The 25,702-nt window shown below is 38.8% G+C and overlaps 1 protein-coding gene across 4 annotated transcripts in view; it reads left to right on the top strand.

The window, feature by feature from the left end:
* CABCOCO1 (ciliary associated calcium binding coiled-coil 1) overlaps positions 1–25,702 on the top strand; it is a 124,004-nt gene that overhangs the window by 30,083 nt on the left and 68,219 nt on the right. For all 4 annotated transcript variants that reach the window (XM_053586044.1, XM_053586042.1, XM_053586043.1 and 1 more), the window contains one exon: positions 9,964–10,036. In XM_053586044.1, the coding sequence (XP_053442019.1) occupies positions 9,964–10,036 (73 nt within the window). The remainder of the gene's footprint in view (positions 1–9,963; positions 10,037–25,702) is intronic.

Here is a 25,702-nt window from a genome sequence, read left to right as displayed (position 1 = left end):
AAATATGACAGTGGAGCTTTAATAGGGAGTGCGTTGAAATTATATATTGCTTTGGGTAGTATGGACATTTTGATAATGTTGATTCTTCCCAGCCATGAGCATGGTATGTTTTTCCATTTGTTAACATTTTCAGCTATTTCTTTTCTTAGAGTTTCATAGTTCTCTTTATAGAGATCTTTCACGTCTTTTGTTAGGTAAATTCCCAAATATTTCATCTTCTTTGGCACTACTGTGAATGGGATAGAGTCCTTAACTGCTTTTTCAATTTGACTGTTGTTGGTGTATATAAAGGCTACCGATTTATGAATGTTGATTTTGTAACCTGAGACGCTGCTGTATTCCTTGATCACTTCTAGGAGTTTTGTAGTAGAGTCCCTAGTGTTTTGCAGATACACAATCATATCATCTGCGAAGAGCGAGAGTTTGATCTCTTCTGACCCTATATGGATACCCTTGATCGCCTTTTCTTCCCTAATTGTGGTGGCTAAAACTTCCATTACAATGTTGAAAAGCAATGGAGACAATGGGCAGCCTTGTCTGGTTCCTGATCTGAGTGGAAATGATTCCAATTTAACTCCATTCAATATGATATTGGCTGTGGGTTTGCTGTAGATAGCCTCTATCAGTTTAAGAAAAGTCCCTTCTAGACCAATTTTCTTGAGTGTTCTGATCATGAAGGGATGCTGGATATTATCAAAAGCTTTTTCTGCATCAATTGAGAGAATCATATGGTCTTTGTTTTTTAATTTGTTTATGTGCTGAATTACATTTATAGATTTACGTATATTGAACCAGCCTTGAGACCCTGGGATAATACCGACTTGTTCATGATGTATAATTTGTTTGATGTGTTGCTGGATTCTGTTTGTTAGGATCTTGTTGAATATTTTTGCATCTATATTCATTAGTGATATTGGTCTATAATTTCCTTTTCTTGTTGGGTCTTTTCCTGGTTTGGGGATCAGGGTGATGTTTGCTTCATAGAACGTGTTGGGTAGTCTTCCTTCTTTTTCTACATTTTGGAACAGGTTGAGTAATATAGGTACTAATTCCTCTTTAAAGGTTTGGTAGAATTCTGACATGAAACCATCTGGTCCCGGGCTTTTCTTTTTAGGGAGGTTTTGTATAGTTGATGCTATTTCTGAACTTGATATGGGTCTGTTCAACATTTCCACTTGATTCTGGTTAAGTCTTGGAATGTGGTGTGCTTCCAAGTATCGGTCTATTTCCTTCAGATTTTCATATTTCTGAGAATAAAGTTTCTTGTAATATTCATTAAGGATTTTTTGGATTTCTGATGAGTCTGTGGTTATTTCGTCTTTGTTGTTTCTGATTGATGATATTAGAGATTTTACTCTTTTTTTCCTGATTAGGTTGCCCAGAGGTTTATCTATTTTATTGACCTTTTCAAAAAACCAGCTTTTTGATTTATCGATCTGTTGTATTATTCTTTTGTTTTCAATTTCATTTAATTCTGCTCTAATTTTGGTTATTTCTTTTCTTCCTACTGAGTTTGGGGTTGGAATGTTCTTCCTTTTCCAGTTGCGTGAGATGTCCCATTAAGTTGTTAACTTCGTCTCTTTCCGTTCTCTTGAGGAAGGCTTGCAGTGCTATAAATTTCCCTCTTAGAACTGCCTTTGCAGTGTCCCAGAGGTTCTGATAGTTTGTGTCTTCATTGTCGTTTTGTTCCAAAAAATTGGCGATTTCTTTCTTAATCTCATCTCTGACCCAGCTATCATTCAGCATAAGGTTATTTAACTTCCATGTTTTTGTATGGGTATGCAGATTCCTGTTGTTACTCAATTCAAGTTTTATTCCATGATGGTCCGAGAAGATGCATGGAATAATTTCTATTCCTTTAAATTTACTGAGGTTAGACTTGTGACCTAAAATGTGGTCAATTTTGGAGTAAGTTCTGTGGGCTGATGAGAAGTATGTGTATTCAGTTTTGTTGGGATGAAATGTTCCGTAGATGTCTGCTAAATCTAAATATTGGATGGTTAGGTTTAAATCTAAGATTTCTTTGCTCAGCTTCTTTCTGGAGGATCGATCCAACACTGCCAAGGGAGTGTTGAAATCTCCGACGATTATGGAGCTGGAGGAAATCAAGTTACTCATGTCTGTTAGAGTTTCTCTTATAAATTGAGGTGCATTCTGGTTGGGTGCATAGATATTAATAATTGAGATCTCATCATATTGAGTATTACCCTTAACAAATATGAAGTGACCATTCTTGTCTTTCCTTACTTTTGATGGTTTAAAGCCTACTGTATCTGCAAATAAAATTGCAACACCTGCTTTTTTCTGATTACCATTTGCCTGAAATATGGATGACCATCCTTTCACCCTGAGTCTGTATTTGTCTTTTAAGTTGAGATGTGACTCTTGTATGCAACAAATATCTGGCTTGAGTTTTTGTATCCAGTCAGCTAACCTATGCCTCTTTAGAGGACAGTTTAAGCCGTTCACATTGATGGAGAGTATTGATAAGTCTGGTGGAATTTTGGGTATCGAGTTTTTCAAAGGTCCAGTGGACATTTTTAATCCTTTCGCCCGTGTGGAAGTTGGAGTTTGATCCGAAGTTTCTGAGTGAGTTTACTTTTGTGGTATAGGATTGGGTTGGTCATTGGAGGATAGGTCTGAGAACATCCTGAAGAGCTGGTTTACTTATGGCAAATTTTTTCAACATATGAATGTCATTGAAGTATTTAATTTCTCCATCATAGATGAAACTCAGTTTAGCTGGATACAAGATCCTGGGTTGAAAGTTTTTTTGCTTTAGGAGATTAAAAGTTGATGACCAGCCTCTTCTGGCTTGAAAAGTTTCAGCAGAGAGATCTGCAGTTATTCTAATATTCTTACCTTTGTACGTTATAGTTTTCTTTCGCCGGGCTGCTTTGAGAATCTTCTCTTTCATGTTAACTTTAGTGAAGCTAATTATGATATGTCTGGGGGATGACTTATTGGGGTTGAATCGTGCTGGGGTTCTGAAGCTGTCTGCTATCTGAATTTCAGATTCTCTAGGCATGTCTGGAAAATTTTCTTTCATAATTTGATGCAGAAGGGCCTCTGTGCCCTTGGAGGCCACTTCATCATTCTCAGAAATTCCTATAATCCTTATGTTGCTTTTTTTCGAATTATCTGAGAGTTCTCTGAGTGAGTGATCCGTTTTTGCTCTCCATTTCTCTTCCTCTTTGAGAGATTGGGAGCGTTCGAAGACTTTATCTTCAATGTCAGAAATCCTTTCTTCTGCTTGCTCCATTCTGTTACTGAGGGATTCTACTGTATTTTTCATATCTTTGAGGGCTATAAGTTCTTGCTTCAGTGTGTCTAAGTCTTTGGTGGTTTTGTCTTTAAATTCGTTAAATTCTTGAGACAATTTTTGAATTTCTCCTCGAATTCCTAATTCCATTTTATTAATCTTGTCTGCAATCTAAATTCTGAATTCGATTTCTGACATCTCAGCCAGTTGTTTATGAATGGGATCTTCAATCACATCTGCCGTATCTTTTCTTGGGGGGGGTTGATCTATTCTGGTTATTCATGTTACCAGAGTTTTTCCGCTGATTCCGCCCCATGGTTATTTTACTCCCTTTGGTTTTTCCCCTGGGGTTTTATCGAGGGCCCGTACAGTGTTGTGGCCTGAGAAACTGGGGCCCTGTCTGGTGTGGTGGAGCAAAGTGGTTCCGTCTTGTTTTCAGCTGGTTTCTGTTCGATCCTATTGCAACTTCTACTCTGGCTTGAAGTCTCAGCTGTGTGGAAAAATCAGCAATTAAGTCACACCGCCTGCCCACCTCTGGCCCCAGTTGGAAAAGGAGAATCAAACCTTCCTACAATCGCACACCCAGGGCACCGCCTGAAAAGTCCTCAGTCTATTAGCCCAGTTCAAAAGGTCCAAATCAACTGTCTCAATTGGCACTTGTCTCGGGTGGGAGAGTTCAAGAGGTCTCTGGGAACTGGATCACAGGGGCCTGGTAACTCCTCTGACACGGCTCACCCCAGTGCAGCGTGGAGTCAGGAGGAGCCACCCAGCAAACAGAGCAGTCTGGGAAGGTTGACGTCTCCTTCCCCACTTTGCCCCTCCGTCGGACCCAGTCACTGGTATCTCTGCAGATGGCTAACCCAGTTGCCTGCAGTGAACAGACACTCCAGGGGTTTGCACCTGCCTGAATCGCAAGGAAGTCTGCCAGGCCCCCGCAGACTGCCGCTATCTAGCAGGAGGAGATGGGGCCTGACATCTTTGAGTGTTTGATGCAGGTGATGGGAAGGAGGTGTTCACTCAGGCTTAGCCCCGTCCCTGATGGATGCTGCTAACAGAAGAGAACAGAACAGACAACTTTGCGGGGTTCTGTCTCTGTTCTTGTCGAAATCGCCTACAGAAGACAGGCTGTTTTGAATTCAAACGTCTTTGCTGCTGGAGATTTGCGTCCGAACACCTCTCTGGGTAGGCCCCGCCCTGGAAGCTTCCCGGGTTTGTGAGCGGTGTCAGGAAATCCCCCGCTCACCGGTGGCCTCCTCTGGTTGCCCAGGGAGACAGGGGGTGTGGCCTCAGAATATCCAGACGTGAGCGTTCTTCCGTTAAAGAAAAAACGTCTGTTGATCTACCTCCAGGGAACTGCTGCTCTGGTGTGGGCACTCAGGCGACCCTTTTCTCCTCTGTCCCACGCCCCAGAGTCAGCACTGAGCGGCCGCAGTTTGTGCTGGGTCCACACCCCTCAAGAGATCCCCCAAGAATCAGAACTCTTGGGGGATGGGCCCCTAGACCCCGATTGGGAGTGTGGGGGGGGGGAAGCTAGAGTTTCATTCAGTTTTACGCAACACTACGGCCCGGGGAGGGCTCCTGCACTGCACCGCAGGGAAGTGCCGCCAAGGCTTGATTTCCCCTCAGCAGCATGCCCTCTCCTCGCTCACGTGTCCCAGAGTCAGTGCTGACCTGACGCAGCTCAGGCACTGTGCACTCCCCTCGAGAAATCACCCAAAGATCCGAACTCCTAGGGGATAGGCCCTCAGACCCCGAGTGAGAGTAGGGGCTCTCAGCTCTCAGCGGGGAAGCTAGAGTCTTACTCAGTCTTGTGCCCCGTAATGTTGCCCGGGGAGGGTTGGTGCACTGCACCGCAGGGAAGTGCCGTGAGGCGTGACTCCCCCTCAGCCCGGTGCCCTCTCCTCACTCGCGCGCCTCAGAGTCAATGCTGACCAGTCGCAGCTCGAGGACTGTCCACTCCCCTTGAGAAATCACCCAAGGATCCGAACTCCTGGGGGACAGGCCTCCAGACCTCAGTGGGCGGGAGGGGAGCACCGGAAGGGTTGCCGGCGAAGGATTCCCAAAGTTTTATTCAGTTTTATGCCTGGCAGGAGAACACCATGACACCCCAGTAGGGGAGGTAGGTCCAGTTTTTAGAAGGTCTCTCCCGTGGAGTGTAGTGGGAGGGCCTTTAATTTCTGCCCGCTTGTTTAATTGTGGGGCTCTTGAGCCGGTCTCATGGGGGAGGGGAACTCCCGTCCGCTTGGTGGTGGATTTTGTACCTTTTGTTTGCGTCCTTGTGATCACAACTTGCCTCAGCGGTGTTGATGTGCGTTCTTCAGCCTTCTCTCTTGGTGAGGCTCAAGTCCACCAGGATACTTACTAAATTCCTGTCCCTTAACTCTCCTTCTGGACGGGAGCCTCTGTTAAAAGCTGGCTTCAGTCCGCCATCTTATCTCCCTCCCCCCGTAATTCAGTTTTTAATAAATCCACATGTTGACAGAATTTATGTAGTAATTAATCTAACCAAATATTAGACAATCAAATCTTCTTTAAATTGGGTATTCAGATATTTCATTCATTAAATAAAAGTCAAGATATTGGACATTTGAGCTAAATTTGCACTCTTAAAAGAGTTTTGTGTTTGATAGGTATAATTTCATCCAGAATGATAACAAGTTATTTAAGAATTGCTTTTTTCTTGTATCTTTAATTATTAATGGACTGATCCAGATTAGTCAGGTTAAGATACAATAAACTCTTTATTTTAGATAGTAGTTGACCTTTTCAGTTACCTAATTTTACATTTTAAGAGGCAATATTTACTTCCATTTAAATGTTTAATTGCTTTGTTAAAGAGAGGTGGGGTCTCAATGTGTGACACATCTTGTACCCTCAATGAATCCCCAACAATAAAATAAATAAATAAATAAATAAATGCTTTGTTTTAGAAATTGAAGAAATTTATGAATGTACTTCCTCACATTTATTGTGTGTCCTGAAGTATTTTGTAGTATTGACCAATTAAACTCATTAAGCCTTTTCTTTCGGCTAAAAAATGATGGTAGATGGAGGGGAAGCATTTTTATTGAAGTGATTCTTCACTGCTGAACTGAAGAAATCTGTCTGTTTATATAATCTATTACAAAGTCTGCAGTAGAGTCATGTATCTCTCCATTTTTAGAGGTCGCAAATATTAAAACAAGAGGAGGTAAAAATCTTTGGGCTAAATGAAAGCTTCTGCAGAGTATCTTTACGCCTCCTCTATTATATATTTGAGTGTTTTTCACTTTTAAAAATTTGAATTCTAAAATAAAGAATGCTGAATGACATCCTAGACATGCTCATGATTTTCTCGGCAAGGATCCCAGTTACATTCTGGAAGCTTTTTAAATATTAGTGTGTTTAATATGATAAAGTTTATATACTGGTTTCTGGCATGAATTAATAATGGCATATGATATAATGTGTTTTTTACATAATAACATTTGATATAATGTGATTTCTTAATACTAAAACATTCCTTCTAATGAATGTCTCTCAATAAAGCCACAGTAGTTTCATATCCATTAGAGTAAGGCAAGGATCTTGTGGGGGAGGGGAAAAAGAGGGAGATGGAAGTCCAAGCTTGGCAGAGTACCTGATCTTTCTTTCTTTCTTTTTAATTGAAAATAAATTTATTTGGGAAAGTTTAAAATAAATTATAAGATCAAAAATAACCACAAAATAAGGCAACTCCCTACCTGGTCTTTGTTTTCATCAGGGTTTGAGGACACTGGGCAAGATTAATTCTACTCTGAGTGTTTGAATTAGCATTCTTCTTTCTCTTCCCTCTCTATGTAAACATGCCAGGGTTCTCTTACTGAGCACATTTGTACAGCTGTGCTCCAAGCCCAGGAGGTTTATAATGCACAAGGAGACTGACAGCTAACCATGGCCACAAAGCCCAGGCAGGTGCTGTAAGAAACATTCTAGAAGATAAAGGGTGGCAGCTCTTCTCCCTTTCATCTCATCTCTTTGGGAAAATGTTCATTGATGTATTTCTTGACCCTTTCTTTGAGAAAATGGTTAACTTCAGAGGGCACACCACTGATGTCAATGTTAGTCACCTTTAGATCCTAACCTCGCACATCAAAAATCCCTAATCTTCCTTTGCTGAAAGGAATCAGAATAGTAATATTCAAGAGATTAGTCAAATAAAGTAAATCAGAACCATTTCAGATGTTGTTAAATTTTCATTCAAAGAAATTATACATTTAAAAGTGCCCCGATTATGGAAAAATAAAGTATCAGTTAGCAGGATATCTGGAGTTGATACTGAAGTCCTGTAAAGGAAAATGTGCTTTTCCCCTCGTAAGTCCACAAATGGAAGTTCAATGGCAATTAAATCATATAACGTTTTTTATTTTGATGACTACAAAGCAGTTTTGTAAATATGAAGGTAACTCAATTATCAAATGTATAAACGTGTTTCAATTTAACCTGATATTAAGTTTACTCAACCACCAAAAAGCCCTTGTCAGTTTAGGGAGAACAGTTTTTGGAACCTGACCCATAGCAAATGTAACTTAACTGACAATAAAATTGAAATTCCATCTGATGCTTTTAATACAGTCTGTCATGTGTCTGTGATTTGAAAACACTAATACCAAAATTCCTCCCCCACATTACTGTAAGCATTGGCAAATCTGCTTGCATGATGTATACATTTGTATATATTATATAATGTATTCAAATATAAATACTACTGCAGCTTTTTAATCTAAAACATCATTTACATATATGTCTGGTCCTAGTACACTTCTGTCATTGTGGATTCTCCCTTGTCCCTGGGAATTGGGTGACAGTAATATGCACAGGCATGTACCCAATATAAGAAAATCAGCCCTGCCTCTCTGTGCACCACAGGGTTTAGTCCACCTCCTGGCATGGAGCCAGACGTTTTGACCCATTCCATCTTCCTTCAATTTTGAACTAAGACTAAATGTTTGACAGAATAGTCTAGGAGCTTGAGTCAGCCAGAAGTGCGCTCTTGCCACCAAAGTGTCACTTTGTTCCTGTGCAAGACAGTGTGTAACACGAGAGGGTGGGGTAGGGAGGAGTGTCTCCAGACGTGCTCCCAACTACCACATCCAAGTCAAGCATTTTATTTTCATTGTAAGCAGTGAATTTCCCTCTTGGCATGGGACAATCTAATTCCTAAAAGCAATGAAATGAATAAGGCTGAAAGATTGTGAAAGTGCAGGAAGGAAGATTTATGAATTAAGTTCTTTGTGCGACATGAGACAGAGGGAAATTTTATGCTACTTCACTGAGAGGAAGCCAAGCTATTTCCACAACAGTCTATAGTCTAAATTTTCTACTCAAAAGTAATTATTTCTACTCAAATTTAATTATTGCCAGAGAAATATTTTTGACCGTAAAGCTTTCTCTAGGTTAAGGGAGGGAGAGTTTGAATTTATTTTACTTCATGGAATTATCAAACTTCACTAATTTTGGATGTATTTTTCTAGCCAACAAATCAAAGTAATGTCAAAAGCTGAGTTACTTTTCTGAATGTTGATGAGTAATTTGAATGTACAACGGCTTTCTTTCCTCCAAAAACTAATACCGTGACTGAGTTTGCACACCCATCACTTTTTAATGGATTGTGTTAGTAGTGAGATCAACTGCTAATATAACTCAGAGAGACCCAGCTGCCTGAGGATTTCTTCATTGATTTCAAATGAATTGAAACTTTGATCCATTACAACATTCAGGAGAAGCCATTATTATACATGCTCTGTAGCTACATTTTGCAAATGTTAATTTCTCAGTTATATTAAAATCAATTTTCTTAAATAGCAAAAGGCACCAGAGTGAAAGAGAAACCACTAAGACAATTTTTTTGTTCTGGGGCATTTTGCTGTATTATGAGTCTATTAATTTTCCCAAGCAGCAGGAAGAGAATTGGAAAAATTCAAATATTATCACAAACAGGATATTAGAATTCAGTCCTTCAGTAAATTTTTAACTCTTAATAATACATTGCTCTTTCAACTTACCAGAAACATTTGTTTTAAGGACCTCTTATCCTTTGGGTCTTTTTAGTTTTTATATACTGATGACCTAGTCTTTAGGGTAAAAACTGAAGAAATGATCTTTCTTCAATTATATTTCTTCCCTTTTGGTTGTGACCAAATATTCTGCAGGAAGTCAGACATTTTCTAAATGGATTTTGGTTCACGTGGCATCATTTTTCAGGTGTTATCAGAGATTAATTTAATCTTGACACAGTTTGAGAATGTGAGAAGAAGTAATTGATATGGAAGTAGATTACAGAATTCAGACCTATTCAGAACAGAGGAAATTGACTCTTATTTGGAGTAAAATATAAAAAAAATAATGTAAAGCTTGATATTATTTAAGAATGGTGCATCATTTGGTTTTAAGCTAAGAAATATCAATACAAAATCTAATTGCTCCCTAAACTTATCCACTCATGGCAAATGGGTTTCCAGATATTATTCTAGGTACTGTGTTATATTGTCAATGTCTCAAAAAAATAAAACTTTAATTTCTTGGTATTTCTGGGCAATTTCTTTTGTAATGAAGGATGGGGCCAACTCTATATTAGTGTTTAATATCATTAGATTGTTAAATATGGACTTTTCTTTATAAATTATTTTACGTATTTTCTTTTTTTCCTGAAATAAACCGAGTTGCATGTTTTTGTATTTCAGCTTATTTCAACACTACAAGCTATATGAGTTTCTGTTCTACTCTGCCAGGGAAGAAATTGTGATAGGAGCTGAGGTAAGTAATTTATCTAGATGAAACTAATTAAGCTGAATCACTTAATGCATGCTGATCAGCATCTGGACCTTTAACTGCTTGAAGCAACTTCTTGTCAAGATTATTCAAGTGTTAATATAACCAACTAGTAGTTTGCATAAAGAATAATTATAGAAAGTGATCTTTGGATTAAGAAAATAAGCTGTCTTCGACATTAAAAGCATTATTAATCATGTATACTCTATGTATTTATGTATTATTTGATAAAACTTGATTGGATAGGGTATGTATATCCTTATACAAAGAAAATCAGAAAAGATGAGATAAATGAACTCAGTGAAATCTCTTCTAATTTCATATTTATTTTTATTCTCATTGTTTAAGGCCTAATTCAAATCCCACTTCTTCCATCAAGGAAATTTACCTTAATTGAATCATTATCTCAAAAAAAAAGGCTAGTACAGTCACAATCTATGACTTTATTCCAGTTGATCACTTATTGCTGAATTTGGGGCATTATTACACCAATACATGTAAAAATACGTAGTGTTATATGGTTTTCCAGTTTTTTCCTGTGAGTTGATATAATCAACACAACAATAATTTCTTGACAGCAAGAACCATTTGCTGTTTTTCTATTGATGTTTCTATACTATGTATAGTATAATACAGGACACAGTAGCCCCTCAGTTAATACTACGTAAGTGATTCAGCGCAGTGTTGAGAGCAGTTGAAGTGGTCCACCTGGAGAAGTGTTTGTAATTATGAGAAATAAATGCTGAGTAGGAAAACATTTGAAGGAAACTACAGATGCAATAAAAAAGTACTCCTGCAGTACTCTCAATTACATTAGGAGGCTTCCTTGCCTCCCAAAGTACCTGGGACAAGAGTGGCCATGATCAGAAATAAACAGTGAATAAGGAGATATTCACATTATCTTTATAATTTTCCTGATACAAGGACCAGACAAACCGTGTCAGCTATTCTGTCCTCCTAAGTGGTGACCTTTGGGAATTTATAAATTGCTTCATAAACACCTGAGTCACCATTGCTCACCCTCCATTTGGGTACTGGTCCTAAGGCTAATTTTATAAAAATGAAATGCCAGGAAACACAGATCCCATCTTGCTTTTCACTTTGCTTCTGATCTCTTCATACTCTAGCTTAAATTAGGTGTCACTTGACAAAGTTTCACTGAAAACGTTTCCATTTCAAAATTAGGTTATATCATGGGACAGCACTGCAATAATTATCTCTTTAGAATATAACCCTGTCTCATCCATTCAGAAGAACTTTCGGGAAATGATAGTGGCTTCAACAGCAGTAGAAGTAGGTACTTAGTCATCAAAAAAAAAAAAAAACTTTTCAGAAGGAACTCCCTTTCTCTTTGTTAATTACACAATTGCCCCCTTTCTTCTATATTGTAAAGATATATTTAGATGACATTTATGCATATGGAAAGATACAACGGAGAGAAAATAGACAGGGAACGGCTCCTTTATTTTCCATTGCCTTTTGTATTTCCCTCAAGCTGACCAGAGCTGTAAATAAATACTTAAGGAAAGGATATTGGGTCTTCAAGGATTAGGCCACTCATGGAATTTTCAAGCATTAACAAAAGCAGAGTTTTATGCTACAGCATTTTATGGCATTTACAAGTATCTGATAATCCTTGATACAAATATCTGTTCTTTTAATACACAACCTTTCATGGATAAGGCAGAGGTCTGCCTTGCTAATGTGATTATTCATGCTGATCTCAGTGCCCTGGGATCAAAAAAAGCCACATGACAACCACATGGATGTTTCAAATATAACTGTCAGGCATTCAAGTTAAATAATACTGACAAAATTTAGTTCCTCTCTTAATTGTGGATAGAAGGTTAGGGAAAATAAAACATAAATCCCCTCTATTCATAGAAGTATCCAGTTCATAAATGAATAAAGGATAATGAAATAGAATATCACCATTTGTCAATTCTTAATGAAATTAATAGACCTAGGTAATAATCCTCAGTGGCTGCTGACATCACAAAAAGGAAGAAAATCAGACATCACTTGCTTCCTAACAAAATTAGACAAAACCACATGTAAAGTGCTCTTGCAATTTGACTGGTTAGTATTCTGGTCAGTCTTCTAACACTAACTACCCATTTACTGGAAATGTAGAAGATAGAGGAATACGTAAGGATGTCATAGGAGCCGAGCACAGTGACTCATACCTGTAATCCCAGCACTCTGGGAGGCCTAGACAAGAGATCACAGGAGTTTGAGACCAGCCTGAGCAAGAGACCCCTGTCTCTACTAAAAATAGAAAACTACCAGGGCATCATGACCGGTGCCTATAATCCCAGCTACTCAGGAGGCTGAGGCAGGTGGATCACATGAGCCCAAGAGTTTGAGGTTATTGTGAGCTATGATGAACATGGGCAACTCTACCCAGGGCAACAGAATGAGATTATGTCACAAGAATGCAGTTAGACAACTAAGCTATGGGAGAATCTGTGGAATAGAAGATGTAGAATCTTCAACAAATAAATTACAAATAAATAAAAAATAGATGAATGGTGAACTTACAAATTTAAAAATGACTTAAATCAAATTGCAGCATAGAGATGTTATTTGAATCCTGCTTCAGATAAAATAGGCAAATAAACCAAAGCACAAACACAAAACAGTTATGAAATAATCAGAGGCATTTAAGGATTGGCTGTATATTTGATGAGGGAAGCATACTAATTCCTAGAAGCTGTGATGATGTTACCTTACATGGCAAAAGGGACTTTGCAGGTTTGGTTAAGGTAATGAATTTGAGATGGGGAGATTATTCCAGATTACCTAGGTGGGCTGAATGTAACCATAAGCTTCCTTATAAGAGAAAGAGGAAGGCCTTCTTCCCTTTTAAATATTCACTTGATTATTACTATAAATTTTCCTTAAATATAAAAGTTAGAATTAAACTTACACATATGTGAGTTTTTAGTATATGTTAGTAAAATGACATTTAAAATATGTTAGGATAATTAACTACCTGGCAAAAAGAAGTTAGATTTCTATCTTACACAAAACTTAAAAATAAGTCCAGTTTGTTAAAGACATCTATTTCCCATAATGACAGACATGTCCTATAATGGCAAACTATAATTTGGCCAACACTTCCACTTAGAACAACTACAAACCTGGACAAAAAATTTTTTTCGAGATATAAGTGTTTGAGAAGCATGAATCCTATGTATTCAATTTTGATATGAGGACAATTAATGACACCATGGGGGTGGGGAAAGGGGAGAGCAGAGAGAGAGAGAGAGAGAAGGAGGGAGGGGGTGGAGGAAAGGAAGAGCAAAAAAAAAAAAAAAAGATATAAGTGTTTGAAAGATCAGCTAGCAAATCTCAAAAACATTAGCAGAAGCTCCAAGAAGTGAGCCCACCATTTGGAAAAGCTTTCTACTTATGGTCATCTACCACTTTGGGAAAGGTGGCTGAAAAACGTGGGAGTTAAGAAGTGAAGCGTTGGTAGTTTCATGGAGCTAGGAGAACAAAATCCAAAGGGATAAAAGAATATAGTAAATTCCACAAGTGGCATTTTGGAACTCCAAAGGACCACATTTTAGGAGATCAGCCTTCACATGGAAGGAAATTCAGTTTCAAATTATTTCAGTATCTGGTGGATTTAGGTTATCTGTGTGTAGTGTTACTAACCTTCTCTCTAAAACAAAACCATGCTACACTCCAGCTTATGTCAACAGTTTTATATAACCAATATCTGTTCCATAAGGCACACAGAAAATAAAAATTACCACAGGTGCTCCAGATGATGGAGTCATTAGTCATGTACTTTAAAATAATTGTGCTTTAAAAATGAGAAATATTCTTGAAAATAAATTAGAAGGGACTGCAAACTAATACAACCTTTTTGGAAGGAAGTTTGGAGAATCCTAATAGAACTTAAACTAGACCTCCCATTTGATCCTGCAATCCCATTACTGGGCAGCTATCCAGAAGGAAAAAAAAAATCCCTTTACCATAAGGACACTTGCACTAGACTGTTTATCGCAGCTCAATTTACAATCACCAAAACGTGGAAACAACCTAAATGCCCCCCAACCCAGTAATGGATCAACAAGCTGTGGCATATGTATACCATGGAATATTATTCAGTGGCTGAAAAAGACGGAGACTTTACATCTTTTGTATTAACCTGGATGAAAGTGGAACACATTATTCTTAGCAAAGCATCACAAGAACGGAGAAACAAGAATCCCATGTACTCAATTCTGACATGAGGACAATTAATGACGTAGCACACGGTGGGTGGGGGGGATAGGGAGAGCAGTGAGAGGGAAAAAGGGAGGGGGTGGAGGGCCACGGAGATGGTTCACCTTTTGGGGGCAGAACACTAAGAGGGTCTTTATCTAACACAAGCAATCAGTGTAACTGGGTTCTTTGTATCCTCAATGAATCCCCAACCCAAATAAAAAAAAAAATGAAGAAGATATGAACTTTAGCAGATAACTAACAACTCTTAAAAATATTAAATGGAAATTCTTGAATTTTAGCAAATACAATAATTGAAGCTAAGAACCAAATAAATGTGTTTAACAACAGCTTGGTCATGGTTGAAAAGAAAAATTGGTGAACTGGAAGATTAAGTCAAACGAAAAAACCTAAAATAAAGCATGAGTAGGCAAAAGAATGGTAAACACTGAAAAGATGAGAGAAAATATGGAGATAGTGAAAATAAGACATAGAGATAACAAAAGTCAATTCCAGAATGAGAAGCTAGAAACAGGCTGGGCACCGTGGCTCACACCTGTAATCCCAGCACTCTGGGAGGCCGAAGTGGGTGGATTGCTTGAGTGCACAGGTTCAAGACCAGCCTGAGCAAGAGTGAGACCCCTGTCTCTAAAAATAGCTGGGTCTTGTGGCAGGTGCCTGTAGTCCCAGGTACTTGGGAGGCTGAGGCAAGAGAATAGCTTCAGCCCAAGAGTTTGAGGTTGCTGTGAGCTGTGACTCCAGGGCACTCTATCCAGGGGGACAGAGTGAGACTTCCTTGCAAAAAAAAATAATAAGGTAAGATACAAAGATAAAAACCAAGCCTGAGCCAGAGCGAGACCTCGTCTCTACCGAGGACGACATAGTGAGACTCTGTTTCAAAAAAACAAACAACAAAAAAAAATAGAAGCAGTATTTGAAGAGTTAACGTACCAGAAATAACCAACAAAATTAGGTCACAGATTTAAGATTCAGTGTGAACCCCAAATATGAGTAAATTCGCACCTAATAATATTATAATAAAATTTCTAAAAATAAAAGGTGAAGAAAATCTTAAAACCTGCCATGGGAAAAATAGATATACAGTAGACCTTCTATAGTTGGCCACCTCCCTACATGGACCACCTCCTTCAGCTGGCCTAATTTTCACAGACTAGACATGCACCACATGTACATATCAGTACAGCAGGCTTAGTTTCTTATCTTGACCACCTCCGTAGGTTGATCCTCCCTATGTTGACCAATTTATTATAGTCCCTTGGGTAGTCAACTTTTGTTTTCATGTTAATCTGCTTTTAAAAAGAAATAAAAGAGAACATTATTCATCTTGTTTTCCTTCTATGCTTTTCAAATTAAGAATGTGTTGACCATACATAGCAATCTACTACATTACTTCTGTAATTATACTTCATTTATTTAGTTATTTCTCTTACGATTTATATTCTGCAACTTTTAGCTATTATAAACCTTGCTTTGAATATTCGGGTGTAAATAGGTTTATATAATATAATTACACATGTCTACAGTGAAGGTTCTTAGAATTTAGGAAATAAAGGATATTCACATTCAGAAAATCTTTATGGTTTTTGCCAACCTGCTCTCTTACGTAGCTTTACAAATTTTGCCTCTCACCAACTCAATATAGATTCACGTTTCCGTGCATCCTCATTAACATAAGATTTTAATCAATCTACTATTGGCCAATCTTAAAATTAAAAATCCTTTTTTGAAAACATTTTTATGACACATTGTTGTGCAACACATTCAATATTTATTTAGGTCTATCTATGTAATCATTTTATCTATCTATCTAATCATGTCCCATTTTTCTTGTTCTTCATTTCTTTCTATTTCTTTAACTTTCCACTTGGACTCATTTTCTTTATGTCTGGAGAGCACCTATTAGTAGTTCCTTTGTTTGCCTGAAAATTGCTCTATTAAATAATCTTTATTCTTGAAGGGATTCCTTGGCTTGGTATGGAATTCTGGATTGATGGCTATTTTCTTAGAACAATTTGAAATTACTTCATTGTCTTCTGGTTCCCATTGTTTCTGTTGAGAAATTAGCTGGCAGCTTTATTGTTGCTTCTTTTTTTTTATTTTATTAAATCATAGCTGTGTACATTGATATATTCATGGGGCATCATTCACTAGCTTCACAGACTGTTTACCAAGTTTCACATATACCCTTGTAAGATGCACCGCTGGTGTAATCCCACCAATCCCCTTCCCTCTACCCACCTCCCCCCTCTCTCCCCTCCCTTTCCCCCTTCCCCCTATTCTTAGGTTGTAACTGGGTTATAGCTTTCATGTGAAAACCCTAAATTAGTTTCATAGTAGGGCTGAGTACATTGGGTACTTTTCCTTCCATTCTTGAGATACTTTACTAAGAAGAATATGTTCCAGCTCCATCCATGTAAACATGAAAGAGGTAAAGTCTCCATCTTTCTTTAAGGCTGCATAGTATTCCATGGTGTACATATACCACGATTTATTAATCCATTCGTGGATCCATGGGCACTTGGGCTTCTTCGATGACTTAGCAATTATGAATTGGGCTGCAATAAACATTCTGGTACAAATATCTTTGTTATGTTGTGATTTTTGGTCTTCTGGGTATATGCCCAGTAGAGGGATTACAGGATTGAATGGCAGATCTATTTTTAGATCTCTAAGTGTTCTCCATATCTCTTTCCAAAAGGAATGTATTAATTTGCATTCCCACCAGCAGTGCAAAAGTGTTCCCTTTTCTCCACATCCGCGCCAACATCTCTGGTCTTGGGATTTTGTGATATAGGTTAGTCTCACTGGAGTTAGATGGTATCTCAAAATAGTTTTGATTTGCATTTCTCTGATGATTAAACATGATGAGCATTTTTTCATATGTCTGAAGGCCACGCGCCTGTCTTCTTCAGAGAAGTTTCTCTTCAAATCCCTTGCCCAGCCTGCGATGGGATCCCTTGTTCTATTCTTGCTAATGCGTTTGAGTTCTCTGTGGATTCTGGTTATTAAACCTTTGTCGGAGACATAACCTGCAAATATCTTCTCCCATTCTGAGGGATGTTTGCTTGCTTTACTTACTGTGTTCTTGGCTGTGCAGAAGCTTTTTAGTTTGATCAAGTCCCAGTAGTGTATTTTTGAAGCTGCTTCAATTGCCCGGGGGGTCCTCCTCATAAAATACTCACCCAGACAAATTTCTTCAAGGGTTTTCCCTGCACTCTCCTCTAGTATCTTTATAGTTTCATGTCTTAAGTCTAAATCTTTGATCCAGTGAGAGTCTATCTTAGTTAATGGTGAAAGGTGTGGGTCCACTTTCAGTCTTTTACAGGTTGCCAGCCAGTTCACCCAGCACCATTTGTTAAATAGGGAATCTTTTCCCCACTGAATGTTTTTAATTGGCTTGTCAAAGATTAAATAACGGTAAGTAGCTGGGTTCACCTCTTGGTTCTCTATTCTGTTCCAGACATCTACTTCTGTTGTTGTGCCAATACCATGCTGTTTTGATCACTGTCGATTTGTAATATAGTCTGAGGTCTGGTAGCATAATTCCTCCTGCTTTGTTTTTATTTCTGAGTAATGTCTTGGCTATTCGAGGTTTTTTCTGATTCCATATAAAATGAAGTATTGTTTTTTCAAGATCTTTAAAGTATGACAGTGGAGCTTTAATAGGGATTGCATTGAAATTATATATTGCTTTGGGTAGTATGGACATTTTAACAATGTTGATTCTTCCCAGCCATGAGCATGGTGTGTTTTTCCATTTGTTAATATTTTCAGCTATTTCTTTTCTTAGAGTTTCATAGTTCTCTTTATAGAGATCTTTCATGTCCTTTGTTAGATAAATTCCCAAATATTTCATCTTCTTTGGCACTACTGTGAATGGAATAGAGTCCTTAACTGTTTTTTCAACTTGACTATTGTTGGTGTATATAAAGGCTACCGATTTATGAATGTTGATTTTGTAACCTGAGACGCTGCTATATTCCTTGATCACTTCTAAGAGTTTTGTAGTAGAGTCCCTAGTGTTTTCCAGATATACAATCATATCATCTGCGAAGAGCGAAAGTTTGATCTCTTCTGACCCTATATGGAAACCCTTGATTGCCTTTTCTTCCCTAATTGTGGTGGCTAAAACTTCCATTACAATGTTAAAAAGCAGTGGAGACAATGGGCAGCCTTGTCTGGTTCCTGATCTGAGTGGAAATGATTCCAATTTAACTCCATTCAATATGATATTGGCTGTGGTTTTGCTGTAGATGGTCTCTATCAGTTTAAGAAATGTCCCTTCTATACCGATTTTCTTAAGTGTTCTGATCATGAAGGGATGCTGGATATTATCAAAAGCTTTTTCTGCATCAATTGAGAGAATCATATGGTCTTTGTTTTTTAATTTGTTTATGTGCTGGATTACATTTATAGATTTACGTATATCGAACCATCCTTGAGACCCTGGGATAAAACCGACTTGTTCATGATGTATAATTTGTTTGATGTGTTGCTGGATTCTGTTTGTTAGGATCTTGTTGAATATTTTTGCATCTATATTCATTAGTGATATTGGTCTATAATTTCCTTTTCTTGTTGGGTCTTTTCCTGGTTTGGAGATCAGGGTGATGTTTGCTTCATAGAACGTGTTAGGTAGTCTTCCTTCTTTTTCTACCTAGGTACTAATTCCTCTTTAAAAGTTTGGTAGAATTCTGATGTGAAACCATCTGGTCCCGGGCTTTTCTTTTTAGGGAGATTTTGTACGGTTGATGCTATTTCCGAACTTAATATGGGCCTGTTCAACATTTCCACTTGATTCTGACTAAGTCTTGGAAGATGACGTATTTCCAAGTATCGGTCAATTTCCTTCAGATTTTCATATTTCTGAGAATACAGTTTCTTGTAATATTCATTAAGGATTTTTTGGATTTCTGAGGAGTCTGTTGTTATTTCGTCTTTGTTGTTTCTGATTGATGAGATTAGAGATTTTATTCTTTTTTTCCTGATTAGGTTGGCCAAAGGTTTATCTATTTTATTGACCTTTTTGAAAAACCAGTTTTTTGATTTATTGATCTGTTGTATTATTCTTTTGTTTTCAATTTCATTTAATTCTGCTCTAATTTTGGTTATTTCTTTTCTTCTACTGGGTTTGGGGTTGGAACGTTCTTCCTTTTCCAGTTGCTTGAGATGTCCCATTAAGTTGTTAACTTCCTCTCTTTCTGTTCTCTTGAGGAAGGCTTACAGTGCTATAAATTTCCCTCTTAGAACTGCCTGTGCGGTGTCCCAGAGGTTCTGATAGTTTGTGTCTTCATTGTTGTTTTGTTCCAAAAAGTTGGCGATTTCTTTCTTAATCTCATCTCTGACCCAGCTATCATTCAGCATAAGGTTATTTAACTTCCATGTTTTTGTATGAGTATGCAGATTCCTGTTGTTACTCACCTCAAGTTTTATTCCATGGTGTCCGCGAAGATGCATGGAATAATTTCTATTCCTTTAAATTTACTGAGGTTAGACTTATGACCTAAGATGTGATTGATTTTGGAGTAAGTTCCATGGGCTGATGAGAAGTATGTGTATTCAGTTTTGTTGGGATGAAATGTTCTGTAGATGTCTGCTAAATCCAAATGTTGGATGGTTAGGTTTAAATCTAAGATTTCTTTGCTCAGCTTCCTGTTGGAGGATCGATCCAACACTGCCAAAGGAGTGTTGAAATCTCCGACGATTATGGAGCTGGAGGAAATCAAGTTGCTCATGTCTGTTAGAGTTTCTCTTATAAATTGAGGTGCATTCTGGTTGGGTGCATAGATATTAATAATTGAGATCTCATCATAGTGAGTAGTACCCTTAACAAATATGAAGTGACCATTCTTGTCCTTCCTTACTTTTCTTGGTTTAAAGCCTATTGTATCCGCAAATAAAATTGCAACACCTGCTTTTTTCTGGTAACCATTTGCCTGAAATATGGATGACCATCCTTTCACCCTGAGTCTGTATTTGTCTTTTAAGTTAAGATGTGACTCTTGCATGCAACAGATATCTGGCCTGAGTTTTTGTATCCAGTCAGCTAACCTATGCCTCTTTAGAGGACAGTTTAAGCCGTTCACATTAATGGAGAATATTGATAAGTCTGGTGAAGTTTTGGGTATCGAGTTTTTCAAAAGTCCAGTGGGCATTTTTCATCCTTTTGCCAGTGTGGAAATTGGAGTTTGATCCGAAGTTTCTGAGTGAGTTTACTTTTGTGGTATAGGATTGGGTTGGTCATTATGGAGGATAGGTCTGAGAATATCCTGAAGAGCTGGTTTGGTTATGGCAAATTTCTTCAACATATGAATGTCATTAAAGTATTTAATTTCTCCATCATAAATGAAACTCAGTTTAGCTGGATACAAATCCGGGGTTGAAAGTTATTTTGCTTTAGGAGATTAAAAGTCGGTGACCACCCTCTTTTGGCTTGAAAAGTTTCAGCAGAGAGATCTGCAGTCATTCTAATATTCTTCCCTTTAAAGGTAATGGTTTTCTTTCTCCTGTCAGCTTTGGGGATTTTCTCCTTCATATTAACTTTAGTGAAGTTAATTATGATATGCCTGGGGGATGTCTTACTGGGGTTGAGTCATGCTGGGGTTCTGAAGCTATCTGCTATCTGAATTTCAGAATCTCTAGGCATGTCTGGAAAATTCTCTTTCATAATTTCATTCAGAAGGGCCTCTGTGCCCAGCGAAGCCACTTCATCTGTTTCTGGAACTCCTATGATTCGGATATTTGCCTTCTTCGAATTATCCCAGAGCTCTCTGAGAGAATGATCCATTTTTGCCCTCCATTTCTCTTCCTCTTTGGGAGTTTGGGAGCGTTCAAAGGCTTTATCTTCAATGTCAGAAATCCTTTCTTCTGCTTGCTCCATTCTGTTGCTGAGGGATTCTACTGTGTTTTTCATATCTTTGAGGGCTGCAAATTCTTGCTTCAGTGTGTCTAAGTCTTTGGTGGTTTTGTCTTTAAATTCGTTAAATTCTTGAGACAACTTTTGAATTTCTCCTTGAATTCCTAATTCCACTTTGTTAATCTTATCTGCAATCCAAATTCTGAATTCGATTTCTGACATCTCAGCCAGTTGTTTATGAATGGGATCTTCAATTGCATCTGCCATATCTTTCCTTGGGGGGGTTGATCTATTCTGGTTGTTTATGTTACCAGAGTTTTTCCACTGATTCCACCCCATGGTTGTTTTACTCCCTGTGATTTTTTCCCCTGGGGCTTTGTCGAGGGCCTGTACAGTGTTGTGTCCTGAGAAACTGGGGCCCTGTCTGGTGTGGTGGGGCTAAGTGGTTCTGTCTTGTTTTCCGCTGGTTTCTGTTCCACCCTAGTGAAACAGATACTCTGGATTGAAGTCTCAGCTGTGGAGAAATATCAGCAATTAAGTCACCCGCCCCCCACCGGCAAACAATTAGAAAAGAAAAATCAAACCTTCCTACCACTGTGCACCCAGGGCACCACCTGATTTGTCCTCAGGTGATTGGTTCAGTTGAAAAAGGTCCAAATCAATTGTCTCAGTCTGCACCTGTCTCGGGGTGAGAGAGTTTAAGAGGTCTCTGGGAACTGGATCACAGGGGTCTGGTGACTACTCTGGTGTGGCTTGCTCCAGTGCTGCATGGAGTCAGGAGGAGCCACCCAACCAATAGATCAGTCTGGGAAGGTTACTGCCTCCTTCCCCACCTTGCACCGCTGTCACACCCAGTCACTGATAGCCCTGCAGTTGGCTCACCCAGTTGCCTGTAGTGAATTGGTACTCCAGGAGTTTGCACCTGCCTGAATCACAAGGAAGTTTTCCAGGCCACTGCGCTCTGCCTCTCTCTAGCAGGAGGAGGTGAGGCCTGACAACCTCGGGCACTTGATGAAGGTTGGGGGGTTTTCACTCAGGTCCAGTCTTGCCCCTGATTAATGTTACTGACAGAACAGAACAGAACAACTCTGCAGTTCCCCTGCAGAAGAGAAGCTGAATTGAGTTCCAAATCAGCTTGTCTTTGTTCTTGTATTGTCTATAGGCTGACGATCCCCTGAGGGCCAGGTGCATCTTAGGTTTAGTAAAGCGGACCTCTGGGTCAGCCCTGCCCTGGGAGTTTCCCTGGTTTGCAAGTTGGAGTAGCCTCAGGCAAATCCTATACTTAGAGTTTCTGGTTGCCCAGGGAGACAAGGGGTGTGGCTTCAGAATATTCGGTAGTGAGCATGTTGCTAGCAAAAGAGGGCTGCTGTTTTATGGCTCAGGCAACCGCTGCTCTGGTGTAGCTCTCTTCCGGCCAACCGTCCTCTGTCCACTCCCGTACCCCAGAGTCTGCACCGACCGGCTGCAGCCCAGCACTGGACCCCTAGGGGACAGGCCTCCAGACCTTGGAGCGAGAGCAGAGCAGAGGGGAGTGCGGGGAGCCCTGGGAGCCTGGGGTTGCGGGCAGAGAACACACACAACTTTACGCAGTTTTATGCCTGGCCGTATTGTCACCAAAAGACGGCTGTCGCACTGTGCCTCAGGGAACTGCCACTCCGGTGCGGTCCCCTCTCTGCCGACCAGGACTGGCCTCCAGACCTCAGTGTGAGTGAAGGGGAGAGCTGGGAGCTCAGAATTCCAGGTAGAGACTATATACAGTTTATACAGTTTTATGCCTGGCAGGAGGACGCCGTGGCACCCTAGTAGGGGAGATAGGTCCAGTTTTTAGAGGGTCTCTCCCGTGGAGTGTAGTGGGAGGACCTTTGAACTCTGCCCAGTTGTTTGTGGGGCACTCTGAGCCGTTCTCATGGGGGGAAGGGACTCCTATCCACTTGGTGATTGGTTTTGTACCTTTGTTTGTATCCTGTGGTCGCAGCTCATCTCAGCGGGGTTGATGTGCGTTCTTCAACCTTCTCTCTTAGTGTAGCTCAAATCCACCAGGTTACTTGCTGAATTTTTGTCCTTTAACTCTCACACTGGACGGGAACCTCTGTGGAAAGCTGGCTTCAGTCAGCCATCTTGTCTTCTCCCTTTATTGTTGCTTCTTTGAAGGAAAAAGAGTAGAAGTGCTGTAAGTTGACCACCGAAAGGTCTATAACAAATTGGTCAACATATGGAAGTGGTCAACCTAAGGTACTAGGCCTGCTGTCCTGATATGGACATAAGTAATATCCATACTCATGTCCATGTGGTGCTGGTCAGGTCTGTGAAAATCAAGATCAACTTAAGGAGGTGGCCAATGTAGGGAGGTGGCCAACTATAGAGATTCCACTCTATATACACATGTATATGCAGGTAAGTGATAGAATAAGACCCAAGAAAATGTATACTAAATGAAAATGACATACCTTTGGGTAGTGGGTGGAAATCTGAGGTAGATAGGATATGAAAAGAGACATTTTATTCTGAATATTTTAGATTTATGTTACTCTTTTACAATGTGAATATCTTCTTGTATTACTGGTGGGATAATAAAATTATTCCCTAATTCATTCCTGAGAAGTACTAAGGCATATTTTTTAAATTATGTGTAGGCATATAAACATGTTTACATGCTAACATATTGATAGGGAGACATTATCTGGGTTTTTATAAGATGGAAGTTTGAATACAAAAAAAAAAATAGGTGAACTCTCAATCCTCAAAACTGAACACTTTACTAGTGTGTTGCTACCATATTAAAATTTTCAGTATAAACTAGATTTAGCTGAAAAGTCATTTATAGAGTAAAAATCTGGTGTTGTGGTATAACATCCCAAATTTTCCCCAAGAAAATAAAATTTGTATCATGAATTATGCATATGTATCACATTTTAAAAATATTTATTCAGTACAATTTCACCAAAGTGACAACATATCAAATCTTGGATCATTTGTACTTTCAAAGATTATAGTATATACACGTATTTAAACACGTGCACGCACACGCACACACACATATTCATATTTGGGTTTGGATATGAAAATCTTATAAGATTAAGTCTGCTTTAATTATTTTTCCAATTTACAAAATGTGATAAATAGATATAGTTTTATTTTTAACTGTTTAAGCCAGCACACTCCATATGTTTCAGGAATGTATTTTGTAACACGGACATTTTCACACAGGCCCCCTTTGTACAACTGCAGGGGGCACCATTCAGGTTGTAGTTTAAGGAGCTGTGCATTGTGCCACCTGTGCAGCTGAGGGTGCAGGCTCTGTTTTCACAAGTGGTGCTGTAGCAGGATCTTATTATTATAAATGTGATATACTTAGAAAGATATTTAAAGAAAATCATAAATATGCCTCACTGGTTACCTCGACTAGAGTCATATTTTGGCAGCCTTTCATAACCCAAAATAATACTACTTAAGGTCAGCAAATATAGAAAATTCAGTCCTTGCTAAAATCAGTGAATGTCAACTGCATATAATTTTGTGTTCTGAGCACTTATTCCAACAGTAAAAACAAAATAAAGAAAACACCGGGTTTTGGTTTTTTATTTTTTGTTATTTCAAAACCCACACAGATTATGGCACTGTCCTTAAATTTGTTAGATTTGGGGGGGAAAATAACCATATAAAAATATAAATTTTATTTTCTTTCTTTAAAGTATAAAGTTATGGTGTCCTGAATAAACATGAGACTTATGTAAACATTCAACCTTTTAAGAAAAAAAGCAGCAAAAACAACATTGCATGTCAGATCATATTTTGAAAATATGCATGAAACATAGCTATAAAGATGTCTTTTTTCTCTTCAGTTTACCCTTGAGATGTACCTATCAAAATAATCTAAACTTACCCAGATGATATTTTTAATCTTGAAAAGCCCCCCCCCCTTCTTTTTTTCTTGTTGGATGATTCTATTAGTAAACTACTGGAAGGGAAAATCATAGAAGGCACAATTTGTAGTTTGACCGACTCACATTGCGTGTTGCTGGAGAAAAATCAATCAGCAATGGTTGTGTTAAAATAGCTCTATCTGCTCCACCTGGCATATGTGACTGACTGACTTTAGAATCTATCATTTAAAGAAAGTGGTTGATTCTTGGATATACAATTTATCAAACTTCACCCTAGTCCTTTTTCTCCAAAGCACAGAAACATAATCACACCTCCCTAAATATAAATCTTTTAAGAGAAATTCTAGGAATCTGTCTCCAGCAGAATAATTGATAAATGGCAGGAGCATAATTCAAAGATGGCTTCCATCACAGATCACAAGGCTCCACAGTCCCTGAGCCTGTCACTCAAGTCTTCCCATTCGTGGGCCCAGGAACATCAATCTCCAGCTCCTCTGTGACCAGTTCTCTGATTGAGCGAGGGTGGTCTTCTCACAATTACAGCTTTCCTGCTTCCTTCTGCCTGGGAGTTCGAGGCTTGCCTGAAATGTTCACCAGCATTTTTCCTGCCAACCCAGGCCTACTTTTCCCTCACAGCTCACAAAGGTTGAGAGACTCTTCTCACAAAGAAAA

This window comes from Nycticebus coucang, chromosome 3 (genome assembly GCF_027406575.1).
Source record: "Nycticebus coucang isolate mNycCou1 chromosome 3, mNycCou1.pri, whole genome shotgun sequence".
In the NCBI taxonomy this organism is placed as follows: Eukaryota; Metazoa; Chordata; class Mammalia; order Primates; family Lorisidae; genus Nycticebus; species Nycticebus coucang.
Note: the sequence above shows the minus strand (reverse complement) of the source record. Positions and strands in the feature narration are given on the sequence as shown.